The following is a 17,210-nucleotide window of genomic DNA, read 5'->3' as shown; positions in this document are numbered from 1 at the left end:
CGTTTTAGGTCTGGGCAACTTGAACGGAGTTTACATTTTCAAAAGAGAGACTGCAGACGAAGGTTTTGGGAAGGGAGATGAGAAACTCCGTTTTGGACATACTGAGTAACACTTGGAAGAGATCTAACTGAAATCCTCTAGGATGCTGTCTTCCATATGGACTGAACATGTAATGTTTAACATCGAACAATGAACTTTCTGAAATGAGAAAAAACACATAATTGATAGTTCATTTTTCCACATTCTTTTCAAGTCATGTCTGGTTTTTGTTTTGTTTTGGGTTTTTTTTTAGATTTTATTTGAGAGAGAGAACATGAGCTTGGAGAAGAGGGGCGAGGGCGAGGGAGAGTGAGAAGTAGGCTCCCCACAGAGCAGGGAGCCTCATGCTATTCTCCATCCCAGGACCCTGAGCAGAAGGCAGATGTTTGACCAACTGAGCCACTCAGGCGCCCTTCAGGTCATGTCTTAGAATTATTTTTTTTTTATTTGTAATAACATAGATAACAATTTTGCTGCTTTTTTTTTCCATTTAAATTCTGTTATAAACATTTCTCCACATTGCTATATTGGTGTGGCTGTTCAAGCAGGGCCTTCTAGGCACTTTGCAGGGGAGAGGAAGCCATTTCAGATTTTTTAGAAGTTATGACAAATTTTAAACCTACGCAAAAGTAGACATGACGGCAACAATGAATACGCAAAATAACCACGTTTAAAAGGTTGCATTTTTCTAGGAGCGCGCAAATGCTTGATTAGCTCGCCAAAGCGACTGCACTTTCTCTTCCAAGGCCACAGAGGGCGCGAGGGCAGCGGAGGGGGCTGCTCTGCGCTGAGGTCCGGAAGTCCCTCCTCTCTTCTTTCCTCTCTCCTCCCCCGCGTCCTTCGACCCTGAAGCCCTCTTCCGGCACTTTTTGCCGGCGTGACTTTGAGCGCTTTCCGGTGTGGGTCAGGTTGCTGAGCGGACCCACAGCTACCGGACTTTGACGCCCGTTCTGCGCTTGCCATGAGACTGCTGGGAGCAGCCGCCGCCGCGGCTTTGGGGCGCGGGCCGCTCCCGCGGGTCTCCGCCACCCTGTCCTGGCAAGGGAAGCAGGTACTAGAACCCGGCGAGGCGAGACCCAACCAGGGACTGCATACGGGACCTTGCTGTCCCTCCAGGGCTGGGGAACAGTGATGCCTTCCCTGGGACTTCCTGACAGCTCCGGATACGAGGTGTCGTGCCTCAGTGCTGAAAAGCCTTTCGGTACCTGCACATCCTCTCGTTATTCATGAGCTGCGTCTCGGTGCCCTGGGAGAGTGGACGGACGGGCCACCAATTTACGGTTCAGCCTCTCTCTCTCTCTCTCTCTCTCTCTCTCTCTCTCTCTCTCTCTCTCTCTCTCTCCCCCTCCCCCCTCCCTCTCCCTCCCTCCCTCCCTCTCTTTGTTATACCTTAAAAAGAAGTGACTGGAGTGACGGTCAGAACAGCTGAAAAATTAGTGTGTTCAGAGTTCGAACACGGAGCTTCTGACTCATTATCGAGTGCTCTTTTTACTGCACAGTGTCCTTGGGCTGTGGACGGCCCTCTTTGGGCCGACCCTGGGTGGTTTTGGCGTTCGAACTTCCCAGTACTTTTCTTTGATCGTATTTCTGCCTTTTGCGGGGGATGCGGAGTGGAGTCGGTTTGGGTACGAGTTGAGCCTTTCCTAGTACGCAGACATGTTTGCTTTGGTTGCTGGTATTCATGGGATTTCATCTAAGTGCTTGTCCACCAGAATCCATTTAGTTTTTGACCACCTTTTCCAAGTTCTTCTGTTTCCCTTTCCCCAGAAGTGCTGCAGTGTATTTTAGATGTGCAGTCCTACAGGGAGAGGTTTAGATTTTAGATTGTGTCTTGATTACATAAAATGCAAGATTTTCCCTTACCCCCACCTCCACCAAAATGAAATAAAGTTTTTTTTCAAGAGTAATTGTTTTTTGTGCAGAAGGAATTGGAAAGCTTTTGTGGGCTCCCTTGGAGCTGTCCGCACCTCAGCACAGGGCATATGTGTTGGAAAACATCCTTGCTGGCTGTGAACTGTAGTAAGGGAGAAAGGGGGGTGGGGAGTAAAATTTAAAACCTGTGTTTCCTATTAAAGTAGTTGTTGGAAGTTGTCTTTCTGGTTTTATCAGCCTCAGCATATATTTTCAAACCTGTGACATTTGGAAAAGTATCTGTCCCCTTTTATTTAACTAGCTTATCTGAATATTTTTCTGATTGATTTATTTTTTAAGAATGTGTATGTCCTTTCCGTCCTCTCTTGCAGCTTCTCCTTTGGTTACAGGAGTTGCAGTTTGAGGCATTCCTTCTTTTGCCTTTCCAGGCTATCACATGATGTTTTGTGTCCACTGAGATTCCTGGGTGGAAAGATCCCAACCTGTCATGAAAAGTGCATTGGTTTAAGTTCTAATTTTTCCAGGTTAATTGGAAAGTCCGCCGATGGTGTTCATCAGGAGTGATTCCTAATGAAAAGATACGAAATATTGGAATCTCAGCTCACATTGATTCTGGGAAAACTACGTTAACAGAACGAGTGCTTTACTACACTGGCAGAATTGCAAAGATGCACGAGGTATGGGGTTTATGGTTGATTCCAAGCTACTTAGAGCTTGGTTTTAATTGTTTAGCAGTTATGATTTAATAAAACATCACAAAACCTGAAAGGTTAAAAAAATGGTTACAGTGGATCTTTATCGAGGTCCCATCACAAAGGGGTTACATAGCTCAAACTGGCTTGCAGTGTTGTGAGGAATCTTTCTAGAAACTATCACTATGAGTATCCTCAGTAGATTGTCTTTTAGGACTGTTAAGTCTCCACCTGAAACTAATATAACAGTGTTAATTATACTTCAATTAAAAAGTCATGGTGTATACGTAAGCAGCTATTAAAGTTGTATTTACATATTTTTTAATGTTATGGAGAGGTGATTATAATGTTAAGTGGAAAAAGGTTTAAAACTATACATAGTATGATGTTAATAATTACAAAATACGTTCATCAGGAAAAAAAAATTTTAACTTGAAAGTCTTCTAAAGAAATTACCATATCATTGAGTAACTTAACTCTCCATTTCTTCAGATGAAGGTCATTTTGTTAAATCACATATTTTGAAAGCTGAATCCTTCCCACTCAGGCCTTAAAATCCACATGTCGTAGAGCAGGGACAAATCTGTCCTTTGAGCATCTGCTCATGGACTACCACAAGGCTGGTGGACAGGAACGGTGCAGAGGAAACAAGGTTGACTCTGAGACTGAGGCGATTGCTCTATGTTAGCCATTGCTGGAAACAGCAATGGAAAGAGGGTTAGAGAGTAAATAGAAGACAAAACTTGTAATCGCTTTTCTGTTTCACAAGATGATATGTTCTGACGATAGCCTTCTCTAAAAATTACTTCAGTTAAGTGTATTCTAGTTCCATCTCAGTAAAGATTTCTTTCCTTCTTGGGATGCAGGGACAGGGGACTCTGAATTTCTGTGCTTGTGTTTAGGTGAAAGGTAAAGATGGCGTTGGCGCTGTCATGGATTCCATGGAACTAGAGAGACAAAGAGGAATCACTATTCAGTCGGCAGCCACCTATACCATGTGGAAAGATGTCAATATCAACATCATAGATACTCCTGGTGAGTTGATTCCTGGTTTTATTGTTGCAGCTTGTTTTGACAAAAGCACATTTAGTTCGTTACTATGGCCCAGCTCATTTTTGAGTGTCAAATGATATTCAGAAGTGTGACTGTGAATTCCTGTTGGACAAATCTGACTTGGGACCTAGAACACTTCATCATTTTTTGTTTTCCTTAAAAAAACAGTGCAAATAAATTGTGAGTGGGAAGGTTCTTGCCTGTTGAAAGCTGTAGCTGATTTAAAGGTGCCCATGCCCTCATAGTGTTTTGAAGAGATGGGCCCCTGGACCTTATGGTGAGTATAGTATGGTGTTCTAAGAAATCCACATTCTAGTTAGAAGACCTATGACATGAGCAGAGATACAAAAGCTTGTCATCGTGCATGTTATAGAAATTCATACTTTAAGGCGCTCACACTTCTTTGTCTCATTTAGGACATGTGGACTTCACAATAGAAGTTGAAAGGGCCCTGAGAGTGTTGGATGGTGCAGTCCTTGTTCTCTGTGCTGTTGGAGGGGTGCAGTGCCAGACCATGACTGTTAATCGTCAGATGAAGCGCTACAATGTTCCTTTTCTAACTTTCATTAACAAATTGGACCGAATGGGCTCCAACCCTGCCAGGGCCCTGCAGCAAATGAGGTACTGAGCCTTAGAAAGAATAGGAGGGGCTGTGATGATTTGGATAAGAAACCTTACAACAGAAGGACAATTAATTCAGTGTCATTAAGCTTTATTCTTAAAAAAATTTTTTTCTCTAAAAAATTTATTTATCTGAGTGACTTACTATAGTAAAAGAAACAACGAGGTCAGCAGTTTGGTTTGTGGGGTGATCTTCTGAGCTACCTTCTCTGTAAAATGGGGAAAACATGATTTAAATTGTAGGGAGGTTTAAGGTGAGTTCAGAAAACAGTCTGGCGATTCACTGTTTTGCTGTGATTAGAGAATAATGTAGTGTGGATTCTAAAAGTACTTTACATGCGTAGGCCAACCTAGAGGGTCGTCTTCTGTGTTAACCTTTACTGGAGAAATTTTAATTAATGCCCTTAAGTAGTATGGTGTATTCCCTTGGGTTCATATGGTAACATACTTGCTAAGACGTAGTAACACTTCCTTTCTGTACCAGATGTAACTAAGTCAGGGTTGTAGCATTTTCCACTTTACCCAATGCTGTATGTTTCACATGGCCTTTGAAAAGAGTAGAAGTTTCACTTCTCACCTTTGGTAGATGTGTAAATGGAGCTATCAGGTTCCTATTCATATTTTAGGGCTGATGAAAATAGTAAAGTTTGTGGTAGTGGAGAGACCAAGAGTGATTGATGTGTCCTATGACGAAGGATATGGTGTTAAGGAAAGAACTTAAAGTGACAGTATTGCTGTGTGCACTGGTGGAAGTGATGTATTTGGGAATATGAGCATGAAAGTTTTCTTTATTGGGTATTTCTAATAATTTCTTGGCAAAACAAAACCTTTTCACTTTTTGTCCTTTTTACTTATATTTTACTTGTACTTGGCAGTGGATAGACTCTTTCCACCAAGTCTTTGAATTCCAGGAAAATTCTCTTTTAACATTTGACTACTCCAGTTCTCTTTCTGCTCTACTCCCTTTTATCTGCATTTTGTAACTCCTATTAAACAGATTTTAGAACTTCTGGATCTCATCTCCATGTATTCACTTTTCTACCATACATTCTCATACATTTTGTTTCTTCTCATTTTGGACTGGGTTATGAGAGAATTCTTGAGGTCAGTCTTCCAGCTTACTAATCTGATAGTCATCTGTGCCCCTTCTATTAGCCTGTTCTTTTCTTTTTAATTTCTGCAATTATGTAATTAATTTCTTAAACTTTCTCTTTTATTGCATTGTCTTCATTAATAGAGAGGTAGTCACTTCTCAAATCTGTACATTTTATTTTAATAACTCTCTCCTTGGATGTTAATATTGTTTCTTGAACTCATACCCCTCTTTCAAGCTATTGGTAACCTTCAAATATTTGGTGATTCTTAGTTATCTATCCATAGTTACAGATGGGGGCCTAGAGTCTAGACTAAACAATGGTAGCCAGAGCATATTTCTTTTGAGTGAGAATTCCTGCAGTGCATCTCTTTGGTGGTCGTGCCTGATTGAGGGTACCGGCTGATGATGAATGTCTGATTTTTAACATGTGTGCTAAAAGTTCTCCTGTAAGAACTTCCTCTTCAGATAACTGTACTTAGCTTTGCTAGAGTCGGCTGATCTAAGATAGGAGAGATGGGCAAGGTGATCCCACTGTCCTTTAATTTTCTGACCAACCACCTTTGACTTGTTCTTCCCCCTTATGTTTTTGATCCAGGATATTCTGGGGCTCTGATGGGAAAATACTTATTTTAGAGTTCTTTTATTGCCTAAATAGGGTTTTGGCTTCCTGAGCATGGTGAGTTTGGTTGTTCCCAGCTGTTTTATATTTTCTGTTTTGACCTCCCGATGATACCCCTCTCAGTTCCACAACATATTTTATTTTTATTTGTCATTTCAAAGGGATTTAGGGAGGACATACGTATTTTTGTTTGGTAAACGTATGTATTTTTATTTTTCAGGTCTAAACTGAGTCAAAATGCAGCATTTATGCAGATACCCATTGGTTTGGAGGGCAATTTTAGAGGTATAATAGACCTTATTGAGGAACGAGCCATCTATTTTGATGGAGACTTTGGGTAAGTTAAAAATGTATTATTAATGTCTTACATTTTAAAAAGCATCAAAGAGAAGAAAAAGGATGATTTCTTTAAACATAGAGAAAACATCTTTTTAAAATGTGGCTGGAGGAATATACTCCAAAATGATTGTGTTTTAATGCCTTTCATCGTAGTTGCTTCCCATTTTGCTTAGTATTCATTCCAAGGGAGAGTATGTTACTTTTTGGGTAATTTATAACATGTTATGATATGCATGGTATGGTAAAAGGCCTTCAGCTTGGGCTAATAATGTATCTCTTTGTCCACTTGTTCATTCATTGATTCATTCTGCAGACTTTTATGGAGTAGCTGCTGTGTCCTGGGTATTGTGATAAAAACTGGGAAGAAATATGGATCATGCATGTTTGCTCTACTTTATAAGACTAGAAAGATAAGATAATATGTAAAAAGCAGTTTAAAATAGTACAAATATGGTTTGGATAATATAAGAAGCAGATTGGTAATTTTTTGACATGGCATTTGATCCATGAATGAATTTTGAGTGATGTCTACATACAAAAGTGGTTATCGAAATTTGACATTCAGAAAACTCACCTGAAAGCTTGTTAAAACACATTCCTGGGGGGCTCCTGGGTGGCACAGCGGTTGGGTGTCTGCCCTCGGCTCAGGGCGTGATCCCGGCGTTATGGGATCGAGCCCCACATCAGGCTCCTCCGCTTTGAGCCTGCTTCTTCCTGTTCCACTCTCCCTGCTTGTGTTCCCTCTCTCACTGGCTGTCTCTATCTCTGTGGAATAAATAAATAAAATCTTTAAAAAAAAAAAAAAAACCACATTCCTGGATCCACCTCCAGAAGATTCTGACTCAGTGGATCTAGGGTGGAACCTGGAATTTGCATTTCTGGAAGGCTCTCAGGTGATGCTGTCATTGTAGATACACAGACCACATTTTAAGTGGCACTGTTTTGGACAATGTGGGAAGTCATAAATGACCCTTCATTATGAGGAGTGGCCCCAAAAGCCTAGCAGTTTCTCCGGAGGTAATTCCTGAGAGGTTTGCTTTCTCTGCTTTCTCTGCTGTGAAACTGGGATTGCTAGTCTGGGAGGTGGGTGAATGGTGTTGTGTTCAGTTAACTATCATTTATTCTCAACAGCTGTCTTGTAGGCAGGGAAAGGAGGTAGGCTGTCTAGTAGATGAGATGTTTTTCTCACTTTTTGTGTGATAATAGTGACTATGGTTTATCTACTATTTCTTAGAATGTAAGGCCCAAGAGGACAGGGATATTTTATCAAGTTATTCAGTGCTGTCCCCATCCCTAGAACTTGCTGGTACACAATATGGACTCAAAACATATTTGTAAATGAATGAATACATCCACTTTCCCAAAGTTACCAGGGCACGCGTTTGTCTCCAACGTAAAGGCGCTTAGACTTTGCTGTCTGCCCCAACCGCAGATGAGATTTGTTAATATGCCTGCCACCTTGCCCAGTCCTAGACCTCTGGGTGTATCAATTTCAAGAGGACCCACAGCTGATTCTGACATAAGAGGCTAAGAGCCAGGGAGCTTGACAGGAAGGATGAAATTATGATCTGAAGGCTATGAAGAGGCTTTTTGGAGATAATTGGAATTATTTTCTGACTATATGCAGTAGGCTTCTTTTACTTTTTTAATTTAGGAACATGTTTTCTGAAAAGCTTATTTTTTTACATTAGTTTCCATTTTTAAAGAAATACTTTGAAACCTTTGAGACTGATATTTTTAAATATCAAGTATATCCATTTCTCAGTTGTGCATATTTTATTTGTAACTCTTAACCTATCCCTCCCCTAGCGAAATGGAGACCTGGGGCTAGGCTTGAAGAGTTTGTCATATTTAGTAACCTTTTTTTACTGTAAAGTGTTCTGTGTTAAAACTGTGTGATTGGGTTTGTTATTAATGGAAAGGAACAGAGTCAGGTCTCTATTCCTCCTTGTTAGTGACTGTGATATTCTGATTAATTTGGTTAATAGAATTTTCAAGAGTCCTATGAGCCTAAGAATCAGAAGGCCTTTGAATCTTGGCTCTTACATTTACTAGTAGTACAACCTTTGCAGTTTGCTGTGCCTGTTTAAATATTTTTGCCCACTATTCTGCCTAAATTTTAAAGATCTGCATTAGTCTTACTTGCCCCTTTAATGCAAATACGTCAGAGCTCTTTCTCATCTATAAAAATTTTTTAGCCATTAGGGTTTATCTTTTTCATTGGTGCTTTGTAGTGTTTAAGTGAATATCTTTACAGTAGTAAAATAAAGCATTTCTTTTCTTAGTCAGGTGGTTCGATATGGGGAAATTCCAACAGAATTCAGGGCAGCAGCAGCTGACCACCGGCAAGAGCTGATTGAATGTGTTGCCAATTCAGATGAGCAGCTTGGTGAGATGTTCCTGGAGGAAAAAATCCCCTCAGTTTCTGATTTAAAGGCAAGTACTCTCAAAATAAGTCTTGCAATAACAAAAAAAAGAGGGTGGGGTTTTTTGTTTGCTTTTATGTGGGTAAGAGACATGATGCTTTTATGCCTGGGTTTTATTAATGAAATCTGAGTAAATTTATTTTACATTGTTGGTTTTTTCAAGAAATACTTGTTATGGCACATAACTTTTTAAGTAATGAGTTCTGTAACATCTTAAAATGGGAAAGGAGTCATAGTTCTAAAAAAAAAAAAAAAAAAAAAAAGATATTTAGGGGCGCCTGGGTGGCACAGCGGTTAAGCGTCTGCCTTCGGCTCAGGGCGTGATCCCGGCGTTATGGGATCGAGCCCCACATCAGGCTCTTCCGCTATGAGCCTGCTTCTTCCTTCTCTCATTCCCCCTGCTTGTGTTCCCTCTCTCGCTGGCTGTCTCTATCTCTGTCGAATAAATAAATAAAATCTTAAAAAAAAAATTAAAAAAAAAGATATTTAAACATCCAACCTTTTGAGTATATCTTAAGAAAGAAGATAAACAAGTGTTACAGCAATAAGACAGATGAAGTGACAAGGCTGCTAAGTGTTTGCAGACCAAATGTTGATACTTGTACTGTTTAGAAGGCTGTATACATTTCTTCACTTGATCATTTAGCTCCTTAAAGTAAAAAGATCTCTGGTTAAGACTGGTATTTATTTTTCAAATAGAGAATTTTTCCATAGGAGACAAGCAGATGGCCAGTAAGCACACAACAAGATGCCCAGCATCACTGATTATTAGGGAAGGCAAATCAGAATCATGAGATGTCACTTTATCCATTAGGACAGCTATTATTTAAAAAAAATTTTTTTTTCTGTTAATGATAGTAAAATAGCACGTGTTGGTGAAGATGGAGAGAAAGTGGAACTCTTGCGCATTGCTAGTGGGAATGTGGAATGAAGTAATCGCTGTGGAAGAGCGTGGCCGTTCCTCGATAAATTAACCTGGAGCTATGATATGGATCCAGCAGTTTCACTTCTGAATAATGTCCAGAAGAATTACCCAAATAGCTATTTGTACACCTGTGTTGAGAGCAGCACTATTCATAATAGCAAAAAGCTGGAAACAATTTAAATTCCCATCAGTGGGTGAATGGATAAACCAAATTAGTTTATACCTACAATGGGCTATGAGTTAGCCTTAAACCGGAATGAAATTCTGATACACGCTGTAGTGTGGACGAACCATGAAGACATGCTAAATGACATGAACCGGGCATCAAAGGACAAATATTGTATGATTCCACTTAAATGAGGTACCCAGAATAGTCAGAGTTCCTAGAGACAGTGGTTACCAGGGGTGGTGGCATAGGGCTGGGTTACAGAACAGAGAGTTCAGGCAGTACAGAGTTTCCATTTGAGATGATGAAAAAGTTCTGGAGATGGATAGAGGTAACGGTAGCATGGCAGTATAAATGTACTTAATGCCACTGAACTGTATACTTAAAAATGGTTAAAATGATAAATTTTATGTTTACCTTTAAAAAAACTGAACTTACTTTGCCAAACCACATGGTAGGCTTAGCAGAGATCAGATAAATGATTACCGTAAGACCTTGCACAATGGAGTTTATAGTAGGTCAGATGCACAAGGAAAGAACCCTATCGAAGCTGAGGATGCTTGCTAATATATCTCATAACTGGAGTCCTTTAGCTTTCACAAGCTATGTAGGAAGGTACAGGTCAAGCATTGTGTCCTGGTAACCACAACACAGAGTTAGGTTTTTATCTATTAAAGGGCATGTGTCAGAGGTCCCCTAGACCATTCCCAGGTTCAGTGATTCACGAGGATTGCTCAGAGTTCTCAACACATTATCATACTCCTGACTATGAGTTATTACAGTGAAAGAATACAAAGCAAAAACAGCAAAGGGAAAAGACACAGGTGAAATCCAGAAGAAATCATGTATAAGTTTTTCCAAGAGTCCTCTCCCAGTGGAGTCATGGCAGGGCACGCCTCATTCCTCCAGCAGTGAGTTGTGACTGTACTGTGAATCTCATCCGTTAGAAACTCAGTGCCTTCTGTTTGATTAGGGGCTAGTCACAGACATCCTCTGCCTCGAATGTACCCAAATTCCAGACTTTCAGGGGGAAAGCAGGTGTTTAGCATCCACTCCATTGTTTATGCAGATAGTGTAGTCACAGTGAACCATTCTGGGAATGCTGGGAACCCTCCTGAAATCCAGGTTCCCAGACACCAGCCAGGGGGCCAGCCTTGTAAACAGGCCTTTCTAAGCATAGCCGATTCAGTGCTGCCATGTTTACTGTTTTCTGCAGAGGCTACGTGGGTATACCTTCTGTATTGTTGGATATATTATTAGGGAAAATGGAAAGGCAACACCTTTGAAGTGTGAAAATGATTCTTAGGAAAACAAGGGAAATTTTTGGAAAAATAAAGCTTTTGTTAGGCTGTATTAGGATAGTTGTAATTTTTTTTTCTATTTATCTACCACCCTTCTGTTTTTGTTTTTGCTTTTTTAAAGATTATTTATTTGTTTATTTATTTGACAGAGATAGAGACAGCCAGCGAGAGAGGGAACACAAACAGGGGGAGTGGGAGAGGAAGAAGCAGGCTCATAGCAGAGGAGCCTGATGTGGGGCTGGATCCCATAACGCCGGGATCACGCCCTGAGCCGAAGGCAGACGCCCAACCGCTGTGCCACCCAGGCGCCCCCACCCTCCTGTTTTTCTATTGTAAAGTAAATGTTGTAAGATTCTTCTGTGTCCCTACTTGCATATAAGGGAGGGGTGGTAAGTCAGAGTTGTGGTCCTGTGGCTTAAGGGAGCTTAAGTGGTTAGTGACCTAGCCATTTCTGGATCCTAGCAACAGCAAAAGCAAGCTTTTAAGATATTTCAAATAGTAATTGCTTTCCTGCCATGCACATTTCCGCCTTTCTTATACTCCCTTTATTGTGTGCAGCTGTTATCCTACTTTTCACTGTGGTGCTGTTTAGAAATTGTGGTTGTGTTTTGCTTTAAGTTTTTTTCTATTTTTTCATGAGGACTGAGGAATAATTGTGCACTGGTTCGCTATTTCTGCTGTGGCAGCTTGTGGCCACAGCACTGCTATTGACCTCTTCCAGCTGCGAGGACCTAAAGTTAGTTCCACTGCTTGCTCTCCGAGACCTGCTTAGGCAGGAGGGCCACCTGTGCCACACAGCTGGGACACATTCATAGTGCTTGCACTAGGGTTGAGGTAGGCCTGGAGGTCGTTATTTTAGAGCCTGTTACTCACATGGCTCTTAATTTATGAGTGATCTGTACTATTTGGCTTCCTGTAGGTATGTTATTTTAAAAGAAAACATCTATTAATTAAATTAAATAAATTTTTTTTAACAGATGATATTTTCATAGGTTTTAAACATTTAAAAGTATACAGTGGCACACAGTAAAGAAAAAATCTCCCATGTGTCTCCTATTTGCCTAGTTCTCTGCCTCCTCCCTAAAACAGGTTACCAGCTAATAGTTTTTGGTGTATCTTTCCAGAGATTGTGTGTGTGTATTACTTTTCCTTATGTTTTACATAATTGTTAGCATACTGTTTACACATTTCTATGTGTGTGCCTATTTTCTATGTGTATATATTTTGTCATTTTGAAAATTGGTGACATTCCAAGAGTGTTGAAAGCATTTATACAGTAAATAGCTTCCTAGCCTGAAGAAGGAACCAATTTTTTTTCTTGTATTTTGACCTTAAGTTATAGAGGACCTGATCTGATTCTAGTCTCCACTATAGCCCGTACTCCAAAAAGTGTCATTTCCCCTCTTTCCTTTCCCTCTCCCGTCCATTTTGGTGGCTGCTCTTGGTTGGGGCCGTCCCACATCTAAGGCAGGAAGATGATGGCCGCAAAGAAAACAAAAAGTCTCTGGAGTCGATCCACTCTAGGCTCCAGCTTGTTACGAAAAGGGAGAAGTATGTGCTGGGGTACAAGCAGGCTCTGAAAATGATCAGACACGGCAAAACGAAACTGGTCATCCTCGCCAACAACCGCCGAGCCTGGAGGAAATCTGAAATAGAATACTACGCCATGTTGGCCAAAACTGGTGTCCATCGCTGCAGTGGCAATACTATTGAATCGGGCACAGCATGTGGGAAATACCACAGAGTATGCACACTGGCTCTCGTTGATCCAGGTGATTCTGGTATCATCAGAAGCATGCCAGACAGACTGGTGAAAAGTAAATCACGCAAAATTTTTCCTTAATAAAACTGGCCACAGCTTGTTTAAAAAAAAAAAAAAAAGTGTCATTCCTTTTATTCACTTGTTGGCTTGTAATTGATCTGAAATACAAAACTTTTTTTTAAGGTTAACTAATTGTTAATTTTTTTTCTTTTGTAGTGTGCAATCCGAAGAGCTACTCTAAATAGGTCATTTACTCCTGTCTTTTTGGGAAGTGCGTTGAAGAACAAAGGAGTTCAGCCTCTTTTAGATGCTGTTTTGGAATACCTCCCAAATCCATCTGAAGTCCAAAATTATGCTATTCTCAATCAGGAGGAGTAAGTCTTAGAAACTGAATCTTAGTTTATGCAGAAATACGTTAACATTTATGCACTATGAAAGAATTTAAGAATGGTACTTTTGATTAAGCTGTGTTTGTGGGGTTTTGTTCCCCATAATTTATGAAAACCAATTGCCAGTTTCTATTTGGGTAACACTTTTGACACACAAAAATCTATTATACCACTTGCCATATCATATTCTGTTTGTGAGTTAGAAGTATGATTTATTATCTACCAAGGTTTACGTCATTAGTAAGTTTTTTCATTTGGGACTAGCCATTTTCAGCCACACCAAAACAACAACAATAAAAACCTTGAACTTTGGGAAAAAAAAAAAAACAACTTTCTTTTAGGCGCTCATTGATTATTTTTCTTTTCTTTCTCTGCCATTTTTGTGTTTTTTAAATCTGTTCTGGTCCTCTCATAATGTAGTAACTAAGCCCTGAGAAGTTATTCTTACTAATCTTTTTCAGTGAAATTTCACTTAGGTGAGGTCAGAAATCTTTAGTACATATATGCTTTTTCTCAGATATACTCTGATGAAACAAACTGATATAAAATAAATAGCAAATAATGCATCTCACAGATTTTTGTTTTTTTTTAAGTGACTCAAAAGAGAAAAACAAAATCTTAATGCACTCCGAGAGAAACAGTTCCCACCCATTTGTAGGCCTGGCTTTTAAACTGGAGGTAAGTTGCTTTCTAATGTATTTAATTGCCATATGTGGAAATTTTCTTTTAAGGTCTTCTTCCTGTTACAAAAAGATTTTGTTACAAATTTCTCTGCTGAAAGTTACTCCCCCTTCTCCCCTTTCCATACTGCCTCTGCAGGAGAAAGCTACTGTACTCGGCCCACACTCAGCTGTGGGGCATTATGCTCCGCCCCTTGAGGGAGCCGTATCTACTGTTACTCGGGATTCTTTTATATGGGAGAGTTGCCTTCTCTCCCCCGTTTATATTTTTATTCAGTCATTTCTTTATGTTAGTGTGGCCTCATAGATATGTATTTTGAGTTATAATGAGTAGTGTGTTATTTATTTTGTTGTGCTGGTTGGCCAGGTGTGGCCATTGGAGCTCTTTTAGCTGCTCCTGTGTCCTTTTGACATCCTGCAATATTTTGTTCTTTTGAATACTTCCTGACTTTGTGGGACTGCAGGATCCTCCACATTTATCCTCCCTGTCTCCACCCTAGAATCAACTGTTTCTCTAGGTGCCTTGGTTCCATTTCTTTTAATCGAGAATGGTATTAGGAAACCAAGATTTGGGCACCTGGGAGTACTTTTTGTTAAGTTGTTCTTGCTTCTGTTCATACTATTTTAAGGCGGAAAGAAGGTGGTTAAGTTAGTGTTAAAAGTAGTTATTTCTGGGATGGGATTACATTTTGGGGGCTTTCAGTTTTTATTTTAAAATTTTTATAATATATTTATTCTAAAAAACATAATTTTAAGTTAAAAAGTACAAATAACACTGTGATGACAATTTTTATGGGTAAAGCTTTTAAAAATATACATTTAGGAATGTTGTCTTAGGATTCCTGGAATGGCAATTACTGAACTAAAGGAATGGGATGTTTTAATATTTAGTGGTTTATTGCCAGGTTTCTTTCATATTTCTGAGTCTTTATCAGCATTGAGTATTATTTTAAAATTATTACTGGTTTTATAAGTGAAAGTTAATAATTCATCTTGCTTTAAGTCCTTTTTTGTAAATATTATTTTATATCTTGCTTTATTTCCTAATGGTAGAGAACATTTTTCCATATATTGATTATGCAGTTACAATTCCTCTTTGCGATGGTCTCATTTCTTATTTTTAAATTAGTGTTAAAGTGTTTACTAAATGATCTTTTTTTTATTTTTATTTTTATTTTTTTTTAAGATTTTATTTATTTATTCGACAGAGATAGAGACAGCCAGCAAGAGAGGGAACAGAAGCAGGGGGAGTGGGAGAGGAAGAAGCAGGCTCATATCAGAGGAGCCTGATGTGGGGCTCGATCCCATAACGTCGGGATCACGCCCTGAGCCGAAGGCAGGCGCTTAACCGCTGTGCCACCCAGGCGCCCCAATGATCTTTCTCTAATAAAGCTTATTTTTAAAAACGATCAGCAGTTTAAAATTTATAATGAAATGTATCAGTCTTTTGTAGTTCTTATTTTTTTTTAATATTTTATTTATTTATTTGACAGAGATAGAGACAGCTAGCGAGAGAGGGAACACAAGCAGGGGGAGTGGGAGAGGAAGAAGCAGGCTCATAGCAGAGGAGCCTGATGTGGGGGCTCGATCCCAGAACGCCAGGATCACGCCCTGAGCCGAAGGCAGACGCTTAACCGCTGTGCCACCCAGGCGCCCCAAGTAGTTCTCTTATTTTTAACCTTAGAAACCCTCTTCTTTGTATATGTTTCATAAATGTTTTCTACTTTTTGTATGATGGTTCTTTTTTCATTGTTAATTTAACTGGAATTTGTTTTGCGGGGTGCTGTGAGATGGACTCTAAATATGTCTCCTCTGCCTCCAAATAGAGGACCAGTTGTCCAGCTCCCAGTTTTGCAACAATGCTGTACTTTTCCATTGTTCTGTCTCTTGTCTTCATCATCTGTTGACAAATGTATTTTACATTTTAGCTATTTTTACCCTGTGGGCTATTCAGTTTAATTTGTGCTACTTCTGTACTTTTTAAGTTTGGAATATTTAGTATGTTTGTATATTGGTCATGGTTAGCTTCTTCTCATTGCCATAATACTTCAGAAATTTCTATTTTTATCCATTTATTCTTATTAATCACATGTTTAAAAATTCCTCTTGGGATTTTTATTGCTGTTGTGTTAAACCTGTAAATTAATATGGGAAGAATTGGCAACTTTTAAAACATTGGTTAGTGGTAGTATTGAGGAGTTGATTCTTGATTATTTTATATTCAGTTACTTTAAAGAATGCTTATTTATATAGCTTTCTAGGTGCTATGTCAAGTTTTTTTTTTTAGATGTATAGTCTTAACATTTCTAATTATATTTTTATTGTCTTTGTATAATTATAACTTATTTGTGTTTTATATCTTAATTGTATTAAACCAAACTTAAGAAATAATAATAGAAAGCAGAAGGATGTTACCTTATTGCATACACAATTTAAAATTATTTTCTAATTTTTATTTTAGAGGCATCAGAAGTAGTACCAAAAAGATCAACAACAACCATTTAACTCATGTATATTTAAAGCTACTATTTGAGTATTTCAGGCAATAAGCCAAAACATGTATAAAATATACTACTAAAAATGATAGGGAATAATTGGAGGTTGTTGTGAAGTTTTTCCTCTTAATTTTGATTCTTATGTTTGTTTATTCTTCTTTCTGCCTTACCCAATCTTGATTTGTAGGCTGGACGATTTGGACAGTTAACTTATGTCCGCAATTATCAAGGAGAGCTGAAGAAGGGTGACACCATCTACAACACAAGGACAGGAAAGAAAGTGCGGGTGCAGCGGCTGGTTCGCCTGCATGCTGACATGATGGAGGCAAGTATATGTCTTTCCTGGCGGATCAGAAATTTCGCTAATGCAGTGAAATAGGTCTACCTTCTTGGTATCCCGACCCCACAAGAAAGTCACTTCTATTTGAATATTTTTCTAGCTTCTTCCTTTTTACTTAGTTGTGCTATAATTCTGATGGAGCACTTTGGTATGGGCTAAATTAGCAGATGTTCAGGACACATTTTATACACCGTGATTAGCTGTATTTCCTCAATGGCCGAGGTTAAGGAGAAGGGCCAGTCAGTTCCCTAAGACTTAGAACCCAGAACCCAAGATTTAGCACCTTTCTCAAGAGCTGTCATTACAAAGAGTGTAACAGATTGGGACAGTGGAACTGTGGTTCTCGAAGGTAATTGAGAGTAATCAGTTCACACACAGTGTCCCACAGTGTTCAG

The 17,210-nt window shown here is 39.3% G+C and overlaps 1 protein-coding gene across 2 annotated transcripts in view; it reads left to right on the top strand.

The window, feature by feature from the left end:
- Positions 1 to 882: 882 nt before the first annotated feature.
- GFM1 (G elongation factor mitochondrial 1) overlaps positions 883 to 17,210 on the top strand; it is a 43,471-nt gene continuing 27,143 nt past the window's right edge. The window contains exons 1-9 of one of the 2 annotated variants that reach the window (XM_002918809.4): positions 883 to 1,090; positions 2,436 to 2,588; positions 3,506 to 3,638; positions 4,073 to 4,277; positions 6,213 to 6,329; positions 8,617 to 8,767; positions 13,128 to 13,285; positions 13,894 to 13,978; positions 16,663 to 16,800. In XM_002918809.4, coding sequence (XP_002918855.2) covers positions 1,001 to 1,090; positions 2,436 to 2,588; positions 3,506 to 3,638; positions 4,073 to 4,277; positions 6,213 to 6,329; positions 8,617 to 8,767; positions 13,128 to 13,285; positions 13,894 to 13,978; positions 16,663 to 16,800 — 1,230 coding nt within the window. In that variant the 5' untranslated portion in view covers positions 883 to 1,000. Of the gene's footprint in view, positions 1,091 to 1,113; positions 1,241 to 2,435; positions 2,589 to 3,505; positions 3,639 to 4,072; positions 4,278 to 6,212; positions 6,330 to 8,616; positions 8,768 to 13,127; positions 13,286 to 13,893; positions 13,979 to 16,662; positions 16,801 to 17,210 lie in introns of those variants that run through there. The other variant, XM_034663828.1, reaches the window with a different exon arrangement.

Source organism: Ailuropoda melanoleuca, chromosome 1, assembly GCF_002007445.2.
Source record: "Ailuropoda melanoleuca isolate Jingjing chromosome 1, ASM200744v2, whole genome shotgun sequence".
NCBI classification, from domain to species: Eukaryota; Metazoa; Chordata; class Mammalia; order Carnivora; family Ursidae; genus Ailuropoda; species Ailuropoda melanoleuca.
Note: the sequence above shows the minus strand (reverse complement) of the source record. Positions and strands in the feature narration are given on the sequence as shown.